A 13159-nucleotide genomic window follows, 5' to 3' on the forward strand; every position below is an offset into this window, starting at 1 on the left:
CCCGATTCACTGGCACTTCTGGATTCGTAAGCCACAGCGCCCACAGTTGTGTTGAGTATACCTTACGTTATGGACCATCAGGCAGGCATCAGCACTATCCACAGGGATGTGTTACTATCTAAAAGCTTAGTGCCCCTTACGGATCCATTCTCTCTGCCACTTCATATTTACCATTTATTTCCTACTTGTTGATTGTTACACGTGCTAGTTTTACCACTAGGATCTTTGGGGTACTAGTTTAGGCCTCCTTTGGAATGGAATGGATGAGATGGATGAGATTTTGTTTTTTTTCGTAGGAACTAACTAATAAAATTTCTATTCCTTTGTAACTGCGTTCTAAAGAAGTCCTTAAATAACGTAGTCTGCTTTGAAATCCATATAGAAAACTACCTCAGATGCAGCCTACATATGTGCAAATGGCATGGCCCATCTGTTTTGCTTATTGTCCCCTTGCCAGATGAATCCTGGTCATGCCACTAGATTAGTTGTCTGGCTGGACGGGTAATGTATGCCATGTGCCGAACTGCCGACAATGATGATGATTGTGGGCCATTAGTGTCACTATCACCTCTCTTGTAGTTAACCACCTAGCTATGCAATATTGCAATGGCATAAACACCTGCATGCTAGTAATAGCCCAATAACGGTTTCCTAGAATCCAGACACAACTTATGTTTGTCCTGCAGTGAAGTTCGACTCTGTTCTGCATTCATCCCTTTCCTGTAACCATTCAGAGAAAATCCTGCTTAATAATCTTTATGGAGAAATGCAGTGCTTCTACCCCCATTCTAGAACTACATCAATATCCTACTGGTGATCTAGCCTGCCAGGTGCAGTTCGTATCCGCCTATCCGGGGATCTGAAAATTATCATGAACCTACTGGTGATTGCTATGCTATCAGGAGATGCCAGAGCACTAGCTTTTTTCTAGTTGCATTTCGACAATTCTTAGTAGTTACAGGAACAATGTTGGCTACATGTTTATTGGTTTGCACCCAATTTATCTTAGCATGCATGCAGGAAGGAGCTCCGTATGCTCCCAACAAGCCATTGAACCGAACCACTGTTTGACAGAAACAGCCTAAACGGAAGCTGATGAGCACCGTTGATGTGCCTGCCTGTCACACTTCATATAAGCCATGAGCACCATCATATTGTCCTATTCATCATTGCATCACTCGGGTAAACTCTGTAAATTCCCTCTCTGATAATGAAATCCCTCTTTAACTTTTACAGATTGTGAATCTCTGCAAGCAACACTTGCCGATAAGCAACAAGAAATCAACAGCAGTAGCACAGCTAGGTGTGATTAAAAACCATGACAGTGTGCTTGAATATATTTTAGCTCTTTCCTCTTGTCTCCATGTATGCATCCATCTCTGTCTGTTTGGTAAAAACTCAACTGAATTGTAACACCTTTTGTTTATGAGCTTACAAGAAAAGTTTTGCCCTGCATGAGAGTCCTAAGAATTTACTCTCTTACCACGTGAAGGATTAAAATACCTTTTGATCAAGATGATGCACTGGATGATGATCTTTGATCATTATCTGTTACAATTTACCTGATCCATTTTACCGCGTGCTGAACTAAAACACCTTTTCCTTTCTCCCTCAAGCTTTAGGTGATTATGGTTGTTGTTTTACTGCTACTGAAATGGATGGTAAAAAGAAAATGTATGATGTAACTTCTATACTTTTGCAAGGGCAGGAAATGTAATCATACCTATGTGTACGTTTCTACTTCTCTAGAAGAAATATGACCTTATTATTGTGAAGAAATGAGAATATGAAGGGTTTATCTGCACCAAATAACAGATAACACTTGTGCTTAATGATTTGTGTACTTCTAAAGGAATTTTACGGAGCAACTGACTCTGATCATGTTTTTTCCAAGACTAATCATGTGTACGAAACTACAGGGAACAACCAAGTTTCAACAAATTAACATGCACAATGATTCAAGAAAGGGTACTTCTTCAACCTTGGTACTTATGAATTATGATGTACTACTAGGCTTACAATTATAGAACTGTGTTATAGATGATAACTTGTACTTTCATCTATCATTGGATCAATAAAGCAGAGCACTTTCAGAAATGTATCATTTCTCCCTTGCCTTCATTGATGATGCAACGAGGTTGAGAGTGAGGCAGAGCAAGCATCGGTTGGACCACAGGATTATTCTTGCGGAAGGTAGGTACGTGGTTGTTCCATTCTAGGTCCATGGTTTACCTACTAATATCTTGTCATCCCTTGTGGGACAAGGCTTTCTTGCTTTGTGATTATACTGCCACTTTGTTATCCTCTTGAGCACTCCTGCGCATTACAATTAATTGCATGACAAATAGGAGCTATAGCTAGCTACATTAAAGTCAAACTTTATGATGTCTTAATAGTTTGTGGATTAATCCATTTTTCAGGTAACCGGTGAAGATGTCGCCATTGAGAGGTTAGTTTCATGGAAAGGCCGTGCCTTGCCTTGCCTTCCTTGTTAGATTTTGCTTATGTATCATTCCAAGCGAGCAGTTGCAGATTGTGAAAATGACAAAATAGAAACTACTTCATGTAGCTGGGGAATTTTAACGGATGTGTATATATATATATATATCTCTAGGTCAAATGATATGTTCTTGACTTGTTAATCATATCGTGTGCTTATGGACAGTATTCAGCACAACCAAACTATAATATGCACGTTTTCTTGCATGCTAATCCGACAAGAAGAAGAAAAAAAGTTTCTTTGGACAGTAACATTCTCCTCGGTGGTTTAATGCAGGAGTGGAATAAGAGGCCACTGTTGCAAACTTACTCAGTAGACTGAATACTTACGACTAAGATTATATTGGACTATTGGTGGACGGTGGCACTCAGGTAACGGGAGCTCAATGATTCAAAACCGACTCTACACTAATTTCTTTCAGGTATGTAGAGCCAAAGAAAAGTTGTTTACTTATTCCATTAAACTAATAATTATGTTCTTGTCAGTTTGTGTGAAACAAAAAGTTTCAGAATCTGCAGTGACAAATGCAACCCATACCATTTGGAAACTTTTGAGAACACCGAGCAAGTCATATATACTTAATTTGATAGACAGCTAATGATGGTTGTTCAAAGCGTATCCTGTATGGTTGATTAGCCTATGTCACAATGCACTATTTCCTAACAAATAGCAACTCGAAGTCTCCCTTCTTCAACATTTCAAAAGCAGCACAATTTCAGGAAATTTTCTAAAAGTTTTAAATTATTCACACTTTATGCATAAGAAAGTCTAGGTTTGACACATTGGTAGTCAATATGTGAAGTTGACCATGCTCTGCAGCCATCGCATGCATATTTTATATTCCTTTTTCATCGGTTAGGTAAATCTGTGTATGTCACCATACTGTGGACTGGGTTGCGTAGATCGCATGCCAACGATTGAGAGGATTATTTTCAGGTGGTAGAAGCTACCTCTGTAACTTAATTTACTTTTTCGATCTGTACACGTTAATTATATTTACCTGATGCATACAGTTTAGGATATCTTAATAAAAGTATTACGTACAGCAATGATCGATGCATAACATCTGCATTCGATTTCTAACCATGTTGCTATTGAATGCTCCGCTTGTTAGACCATTTCGTGCAGAAAATACTGCTACTGTACTACCAAGACAGGTGCCTTTCTGATCGATCCCTGTACATTAATTTGTTCTCTCTTGCACATCAATTCTGTTGCACAGCAAACTGTACTAGTCCCTACATGAAAGTCACTGTAGAATTCTTTCTGAAGCCGCCAAACCTGAGCTATATATTAATGCCTTTATAAACGTGTGCAAAGGAAGAGAGAGAAAGAGAAGAGTAGGTTCTTCCTGTTCAACAATTATCCATAGACTGTCTATGCTTTGCCCCAACATGGACATGACAAAACCTGCATGATCAGAAAGCGATATATACGAAAATTTCCGGGTACACCAGATATAACTAAATGTATAAAAACAATAAAACGTATATATAGCCCATTTAATTAAGGCAATAGAATTATAAAGGGTGGCCGTATGTTTCAATTAATTTGTAACAACGTGCAATTTACATTGTATGCATAAAAAATAATTTCACCAAGCAAATTAGTTGTTTGATTACTAGCTGCGTCAGGAGGTGGAAAATAATGAGCTCGATCAAAACCTTCCAACTCAACAACTCTGTCAAATTCAGATGATAAGCTTGTAATAACCTATGACCATGCATAAAATGGATTTGACAGGCATATATATACATATAGTTAGGGCTGCTAAAGGATGATGCTAATAATAATTAAAGCTTTTGATCGAGAAGAGAGGCCTGCAGCCAGCAGATGAGAGAGATGAAGCATAGGCAAGCGCAAAGGTGGGATAGTCAATGGCTTGTGGTGTCGGGAAATGAGGTATACCTACTGGCTAACTAATTGTCTGACTTGTGTTTCAGGACCAGAGAAAAATAATATATTTATTTTTTATGGAAAGCAAAAGGCACAACTAGGAGCCATTTTAACTACAAGTACACTCAAGTAGCTAATGATATTTCCACATCCGATTTCTAACGAATCTAACAATACATGCACAAGCAATGAAGCAAACAAGATCTGCTGAAACAGCCCAAACACATATCGGATACATGGAAATATATATATGTGCATTTATGCTATACACATTAATTAGGATTTGCTAGATTTGACTTTCATTATTATTAACTACGGGGCTAGCTTAAGTGTTAAAACTTCCCTTGATTATTTGACTGTGCTATATATACTGACCAATATATTAAGAATTGATTAATATATGTAGGTTCATTCTTGTGGAGAGAGTTCTAGAACATAGGGGCCGGCCGGTGATTAACCCTTTCTACTTTCACAAGCTACCCATCCCTCTCCATCTCCAACTAACTAAATCTTTTTAAGTCATATACCGTTTGCATGTTATCTGATGCATCTAATAACCGCCCTGGTTAGTGATATGATGTGTCTAACCAGTAATTAACCTCGTTTCGGAAAGACACGGGCTAAAGCTAGCTAGGGAAGCTGCATATGCATGCAGGGGCCATGCGTGCTGATGTATACGTCCGTTGCTTTTTTTAGTTTCTTTTTTTTTATCATTTATTCTAGACAATGATATATATTAAATCCCCTGGCAATTTAATTAGAGGGTATACATATATAATACTGTGCCCGAAAAGAAAAGAAGATTGTTCTCTGTCGAAGTCCTGCTGTGAAAATGAACGGCTTAATTACTTTTTTTTTTTGCGGGGATGAACGGCCGGCTTAATTACTGTTCTGCTTAAAACTGGTTTCGTATATACTATATTAACTAGAGTAAACTTGAGACTATATATGGATTATATATTATAGCCGTACGAAATCGTAAAAAATATATATATTGTAGTACATATATAGTCATTTGATTGATTTTGTTTCAAGTGTATCTAGGGATTGGGATTTTGAAATGGTCCAAAAGGAAGCTAGCGACCACATCAACAATAACAGTTTTAGACATCTGTTGGAGAAGCAATTTATATATTGTTTATTTTTGTACTGACAACGCATACCTAGCTTAATTATTCCGAGATCGAGCAATTATTTCAATACCGTGACGACCAAAATTTAGCTTAGTCACACACGATATTAGTAGTAAATGGTGTGTCAACAAGTACATATCTGAACAGAAGTCACACTTGGACATAAAAATGGGAAAATTAATGTCTTAATTTCATGTCCCAGCTATCTAATCATTACATATATTTTTTCCTCCTTGTAAAGGTAAAAAAGAAACGATAAAACTAAACAAACAAAAAAACACTACTGATCGAGTGTTCCATGCATGTTCTTTGTGTTCTTTCTACATAACTAAAAGTGGACCAAACCACCTTTTCTGATGTGAACAAACAAATAAACTTGACATCAACCGATCCAATAGTTCTCTTCTTCTTTTTTTTTTTTGGGTTCATATTATCTCCATTTAGTATCCCTTTAATTATCTAGTTCTTCACATCTCACTTGTGTTGTTTTTTGAAATATACATCTCACTTGCGTTGTTGCTGCTGATCAACCATGATGGGCATTGCCTGCATCAAATTAGTATCATGTGAGATAAGTATATATAAGTAGTAACCATTAATCTGTTTAATTTGGCAATAAACTGCATGCAGGGTTTTAAAAGAAGATCAGGGGCACCTAAGCTAGCTACATACAGTAGTACTGAATTTCTAAACTAATATATATAGTATATATTAGATCATGTATTAGAATCTTATATATTGTCCTGACATTATTGTAGTTCCACCTCGACCAGTCTGGTGAACTATATATCAGAGAGGAATTATTGGAAAGATTTTTTTTAAAAAAAAAGATTTTTGGATAACAATTGAACTCGATATAAGATTACTTTTTTAATTAATTAGAAAGTTGATGAGAGTAGCTACTCACTCTGCTAGCAATATGTCCGTCATCGCCCAACAACCTTCCATGTCGATGTCGTCCAGGTTCAGCCCGTCAAACGTGCTCGACGCCGGCGTCTGCTCACACGACATGCCGTCGCCGCCGCCGCTGGGGGTGTTAGTATTGCACTGATGATCATCTGCAGCTACCATTGGCGGCGGCGGCGCCATCGGTGAGGTCGTCATGTTGCTTGCGCTCGGGCCGCCCTGGCCGAGCTCCGGCGAGCTAAGCCCGTCCCCGCCGTGGCAAAGCTCCGGCGAGCCCAGCATGTCCCCGGAAATACCGCTGGAAATTCTGTTGAGTAGGCTGTCGGGGGACATGCTCGACATGGCCGGCTGCGTCTGCTGCGTGCAGCTGTCGTTGGTCAACGGCGGCAGGTTGTCGTAGTTGCCGTTGTACTGGCCGAGGCGGCTGAGGTCAACGCCGGCGAGCTGCTGCTGCTGTCCGAGTATGCCGGCGGAGTTGGCGGCGAGGGTGGCGCCGAGGATGGACGTCATGAGGTCTGTGCCAGGTAGCACAGCGGCGGTGGGCGGCGGGGCGGTGGTGGAGGCGAGCACGCGGAGGAGGCCCTGCAGAATCTGGAACTTGGCGGCGTCGGCCTGGAGCTTGATGGCGTTCAAGTCCAAGGGCAGCTGGTGGGCGGCGCCGCCGAGATTGGCGGCGGCGAGGAGGTTGGGGAGGCCGGCGAGGAGGTCGGTGCGCGGGCGGTGCGTGACGGGGTCTATCCCCTGGCTGAGAAGCTTCTTGCGGAGGTGCGTGTTCCAGTAGTTCTTGATCTCGTTGTCCGTCCTCCCCTTGAGCTTCGTCGCGATGGACGACCATCTGCACGAACACGAAAGCAACTCCCTTAATTAGCATATGTATGAGCTAGCTAGCTAGAGGTAGACGAAGAAGAAGAAGAGGCTAGTGGTTACTTGTTGCCGAGGGTGGCGTGGAGGTGGATGATGAGGCGCTCCTCGTCGTCGGAGAAGCCGCCGCGCTTGATGTCAGGGCGGAGGTAGTTGGTCCACCGGAGGCGGCAGCTCTTGCCGCAGCGGTTGAGTCCGGCGAGCTTCGGGAGGCGCCGCCAGCTGCCATGGCCGTTCTTGCCGATATACTCTACCAGAAGCTTGTCTTCCTCCGGCGTCCATGGCCCTTTCTTCACGTCGGCGTCCTGCTCACAACACGGTGATCTCCCCATCTCGATCTCTCTTCCTAGCTACTACTCCTCGTTCGTTAGCTGAGCTAGGAGGAAGAAGCTAGCTAAGCTAGACGATGGCCACAAGAGTATGTTTAATTTGGATGATAGGTTAGATGGACGGCTATGGTGGGGGTGGTTTTATAGGAGAAGAGGAAGAGAGAGCCCTAATATTATTTAACGGGGCTAATTAATTTAAGTGATAAATAAACTAGACAAGTACACAAAGATCTACTACTACTACCATAGCATTAGCATGCATGCATGATCGATCATATCGAGTCAGCTAGCTAGCTAAGCTAAGTGAGGTTAATTGTGGGCTCAAGCAAAGCAAACATCCTTCCTTTCTGTCTCTAGCTCTGACTCTTATGCCTGGCACTAATTGATTTCTCACTTTGGGACTTCAATTAGTCCAAAGACTTACGTCCATCGTGATTAGTCATTAGCTCATGCAACCAACGAACCAACGGAAAGCAGCAGAGAGCAGGGGCCAGCTTGCTTAAGCATGTTGTCAATGTAGGTAGCTAAGGTTAGATCGATATGCATTTGCTCTGGGTGTCGTGTGCTTATTGTGTCCTGTTTTTCTTTCCTCCGTACTTTCTGTACCTTAAATTATTTGGGACTTTTGAACATATACATATATGGCCCAATGCAAGTGGGGTTTTATTTATGATCCCCCAATTACATTATTTTTCTCATGCACAATTATATTAATATAAACTCACAATACTATAGCATACGAATTGATATATATTACTACTAGTATATATATGTATATATATATATATATATATATATATATATATATATATATATATATATATATATATATATATATATATATATATATATATATATATATATATAGATACTTCTGTACGTATATACTCCTTATATAACTTTGCTCTACGTACGATTTTATTAACGTACCGTGGATGCATGCAAGGATGATGGTGATAATGGTATATATATTTCTACGTATAAAGACATGCATGGTAGATACTGTACAAAGATAGATGTGAAAAAGGCCAGCACATTAGCATACATATATACTAGTACATCGATGTGATAGTAATATTTTCTACTGTGTGTGCGTCTACGAGGGCGACGTGTTACTTGGAAATATACAAGAAAAACACCTCTCTGATCAAGTAAGTTCATGCATGATTTGGACGTCATGTTACGTACACAATATAGTGCGTTGACACGTACGCTTGACAACTTAATTATCCAGCCAGGAAACTTAATTAGCAAGAGAGAACAAACTAAAGGACACCATTCTTTTCTTTTCTTTTTTTAATGATACTTTATTAATATACTATATACCACCTGTGGTGTGCATACTATATTAATTCTATTAATTGCTACATCCACCCAAAAGTAAGTTCACCTATATGTCTAAATTATCATATAAAAGTATGGGCTATATGTCGAGATTCACGCATAAAAGTGAATTTATTTAGGGAGTATCTATCTATATGTAAGTGTATTTGTTCTTACTAAATCATTAATGCATAGAGAAAATGAATAGGGGAGAAAAATAAAGAGAAGTGCGTACTAATAGTTGAATGACTAAAACGAGAAGAAAATAATTAATAAACCCAATACTAAGAGGAGCATGTGTAATGTTTATTTCATAACAAGGTCCCATAGGTGGGGCCCACGGTGAAGAAAGCATGCACCTTGTGAAAAGCTTTGTAGTGTATAAAAACTCTCAGAGGTGATATATATATGGGTGTGATCCACTGCTGTTAAAAAAGGAAAGTTGTGAAGGATGACAAATGGTCAAAATACTCTCTCTCCTTAATTAATTAAGGATCAAGCACTATGGCTGGTACCGGTCTCTATGTTGAGGACAGTTGAAAAAACAGCTACAGTGTTTAGGGTGGGCTCTATCCCTTTTTCTCCCCTTAATTAGGACCTTCTCTAAAACTAGGGAAATATATAGTATAAACCACGTACGTAAAAAAAACTAAAAACTATTATTAGATTAAAAAATGGATGTGTGATATTTATCCATGTTATCAAAAGTAAAATTTCTACCCCCAGCAAATTTTTCTCACGACTGAATCTGTGAGTAGAATTTTTATTCTTGGTGACATAGATAAATCAAAAATATTCATTTTTTTTATTTAACGGTAGTTTCGGTTTCCATTATATATATGGTTTACACTATATGTTTTTCCTCAGAATTAACGTTGCAGATACTTTAAGAAGTCTATAGGTAAAAATATATTTTTTTTTTGACGGAGGGAGTATCGTAGTAACTATTGACAATGATACGTTGGTATTTACGTGTACAAATTAATATGTAGGTTTTCGCAAATGCAAAAGTATTAATATGTCGGCCGGTATACCTGCAGGGCATGCGTGTTTAATTAGGTAATATTGACATGACACACATGTAAATATGGGATGAAGTGTAGATCCAGTGCGTGGACGGCACGTGTTGAGGAGGCAGAGGAGAATTAGGTTCGTGTGGTCTGACACGTGTGTCCTGTTAATTGCCATGATCCAACAACAAATCATCAAGGAGCAAATTAAGCAAGCTAGCTAGAGTATCCAGGAAGAAGGAAGGAACTACTATACCTGCTCGATTGATGGAATGGATATGATAGCTAGATCCCTTGTTTCACACGCACACATGCATGACACGATCAAAATACAATTAAGCAGTTGGTAAACCTCTCATTTAATTTGGTATATATATATATATATATATATATATATATATATATATATATATATATATATATATATATATATATATATATATTTGCATCAATAACAAGAAGCTATAGCTACGGTCGTTAGGGGTTGGGGCCCACCCAACTAGCTACAGATGTGGAATTCATGTGCATATATAGCTTTTGTTCTTGCCATTGCTCTAAACTGGTCTTTCCTTGTAAAGCAATGATGACATAATTAACGAAACTTAATTGCATTATTATATGTGTACTAGCTACCTACTACGTTCATGGTTGACTTGGCCCTTTCCTCCTTCTCATGTACACAACTGCATGCACGCATGCGTAGCTATATATATGTGTATGCATGGGATGGGAGTGACAAATTCTACCCAATATTAATTATTGGCATTATATATTATATATAGGAGCATTCACCACAAACATATAGTAAATTGAATTCTGATTTTTTTTAGCTCAAGCTAATTATATGTTGATCCATTTTGTATGGAATATTGATTTTATTGTGATATTTTTTTTCACGAATATATAATTTAATTTGAATATGCATGGGAAATAATTAAATATAGTGCAACCTCAGTTAATTTGCTCTCACATAGATGATGCTTTAGAATGCAAGTAGATGAACTAAAGAAAACTAATTAATTCATCAATTTATACTTAATGAAAAAAATAATTGATCGACCTTAAAACTTATAATCGCATATGCTAATAAACGAACTTAATAGTATATGAGTGTATTAGTTTCATCCATTATCTAAAAAAGAATTTAGAAACATGCCATTATAATTTTGCAAAATTTGAGATATACCATCGGTATCTCAATAATATGTAGGACCTACATGAGTCAATGACATGTGGGTCAGGATGGCATATCTAAAATTTTGTAAAATTATAATGGCATGGTTCCAATTTTACCAAAAAAGAACATATGTATACTAGCTAGTAACTATATATACATATATAGTACATACGCATGAATGGTTGACTTAGCACCATTTGCGCTCTGTTGTGGGAGATCATGAGCATTACAGTTAGCAATATAATGGCATATCCACAACACAAGGCAAATTGACTTTTGAAACTTACACTATATTGCTCAGATGTTGATCCATTTTGTGAGGAGTCATATGTGTCGTTTCCATGTATAATTGATCTTTATGGGAAGTACCTTCGAGAACACAAATTTGTATATTGTGTGTTAATTAGTTTGCAAGATTAAAGACGAATTGAAGTTGCCTGGGATGAGAATGTCGATCTTAAAACTTAATTATATATGCACTATATGTTGGGATATCCCTTGATTCCATGCATCCTTTATGGCCAATAGGCAATATTTGCACCCATGACGCGTGCAAACTCTCTGAACTTTGTGGAACATGCATATATATGCTTAGCTATCTGATATTCACCTATCAGATATTTTACACTGGAATCCTGTTAAAGATGATTAGACAGGGTGCATGCGTAATTAAGAATAAAACAAAGGTCAAGTGCTGAATTATCTGCGGTTTCCACGTCCAAATGATTCATATTCATATCATCAGAAGACCTAGCTAGCTGGGAGATGAAACAGCGTGGTTTCAGCACACAGAAACCTTCATAGGAGATGTGTGGGTCCCTTTATCATTTCTTGAATTGTTTAGTGTTCTATTTGGACAAAAGAAATAAAAGGCTATACATTATGAATCATTAGGTATTAAGGGCAGCTAGCTTAAATGTGTATACGTATACAGCTAGCTAGCTGGGCATTTTTGTATAGTATTAAGGGGGACCAAAGTGTACCTGCACACTATTTGTTTAACTGTATACCAGAAAATTAGTTGTGCAATTGGAATTAATGTTAGACCCTTTGACATGGACACATGATAACAGTACAGATTGATTACTATGTAAATTGCAAGCATGTATTGGTTTAGAGATTGCAGGACACATAGGTTGCAGGAAAGTGATTTGATTCGTGTTCTCTGCACGGAGTCCAGCAGTTAGATGCATGTTTGCAGGTAGGTGTATGCATGGCTACACTCTTCTGATGGTTTTAATTTCTGCACATGAACAATAATACTCGATCTGTCTGAGTCTTCTTCTGTCTATATCAAATACTAGCTTGTTTTCTTTATTCCCCCAGTTTTTTATTTCTTATTTGGTACTGATCGAAGAAACCAAAGCAACTTTAATTTGAGATGCAATGCACACGGTCATCAGTTAATCATTTACCAAACGCACAACTACCTTCTTTGACATGAAGAGATCGAGTTGCTGTGGTAAATTTGCAAACTGAAGTTTGAGCCGTGCGTACAAACACCTCATCGGAAGCTTCAATTCCAAGCTGAGAGATTCTGCCATAACTGCTAATGTCATTCTTGACAAATACTGACAAATACGTTGTATGAATTGAACTTGTACAGTGGGTGAAAATACGTTTAAAAACATGCAAAATTCTTATTCCGGTGTAATTAGTCAGTGAAAAACAAGGCCAAAATATGTCTCCGAGGCAAATTATTGATTTTCTGTACTGACTAGCTAGGATGCCAGGTTGGCTTGCAAGACCACCTTACACTGAGCTTGCCTCTGCTGTCCCCAGTACTCCTTCTAACCACATGAAGGAAATATATATATAAGGCCAAGACACAATGGATTGTAAATTGCCCAGATTAGACAACTTAATTATAAATTGGAATGATGAGTGTTCCAATCAAAATAGTCTCAGTTCATTAATTTGTGTGGCCAATTTTAGCCCTAATTTACACAGACTAAATAATTAAGTTGTTCTACTAAAACATGCACTCTGCCAAAAGAGAAAAGGGGGGAAACACATTTTGCAAA

The 13159-nt window shown here is 38.4% G+C and overlaps 1 protein-coding gene across 1 annotated transcript; it reads right to left on the bottom strand.

The window, feature by feature from the left end:
- Nucleotides 1-5698: 5698 nt before the first annotated feature.
- On the bottom strand, nucleotides 5699-7719 carry LOC127777189 (transcription factor MYB53-like). Its single transcript, XM_052303734.1, has 3 exons — nucleotides 7363-7719; nucleotides 6437-7270; nucleotides 5699-6075 (listed from the first exon to the last, which is right to left on the bottom strand). The coding sequence occupies exons 1-3, from the start codon at nucleotides 7626-7628 to the stop codon at nucleotides 5997-5999; spliced, it is 1179 nt and encodes a 392-aa protein (XP_052159694.1). The 5' UTR covers nucleotides 7629-7719; the 3' UTR covers nucleotides 5699-5996.
- Nucleotides 7720-13159: the final 5440 nt, after the last annotated feature.

Source organism: Oryza glaberrima, chromosome 6 (assembly GCF_000147395.1).
Source record: "Oryza glaberrima chromosome 6, OglaRS2, whole genome shotgun sequence".
NCBI classification, from domain to species: Eukaryota; Viridiplantae; Streptophyta; class Magnoliopsida; order Poales; family Poaceae; genus Oryza; species Oryza glaberrima.

Coding starts and splice junctions, on each gene's coding strand:
- LOC127777189 (XM_052303734.1), bottom strand. CDS start 7,628: ATGGGGAGATCACCGTGTTGTGAGCAGGACGCCGACGTGAAGAAAGGG. Junction 7,271..7,362: donor CACGCCACCCTCGGCAACAA/GTAACCACTAGC, acceptor GTGTTCGTGCAG/ATGGTCGTCCATCGCGACGA. Junction 6,076..6,436: donor ACGGACATATTGCTAGCAGA/GTGAGTAGCTAC, acceptor AATTTGATGCAG/GCAATGCCCATCATGGTTGA.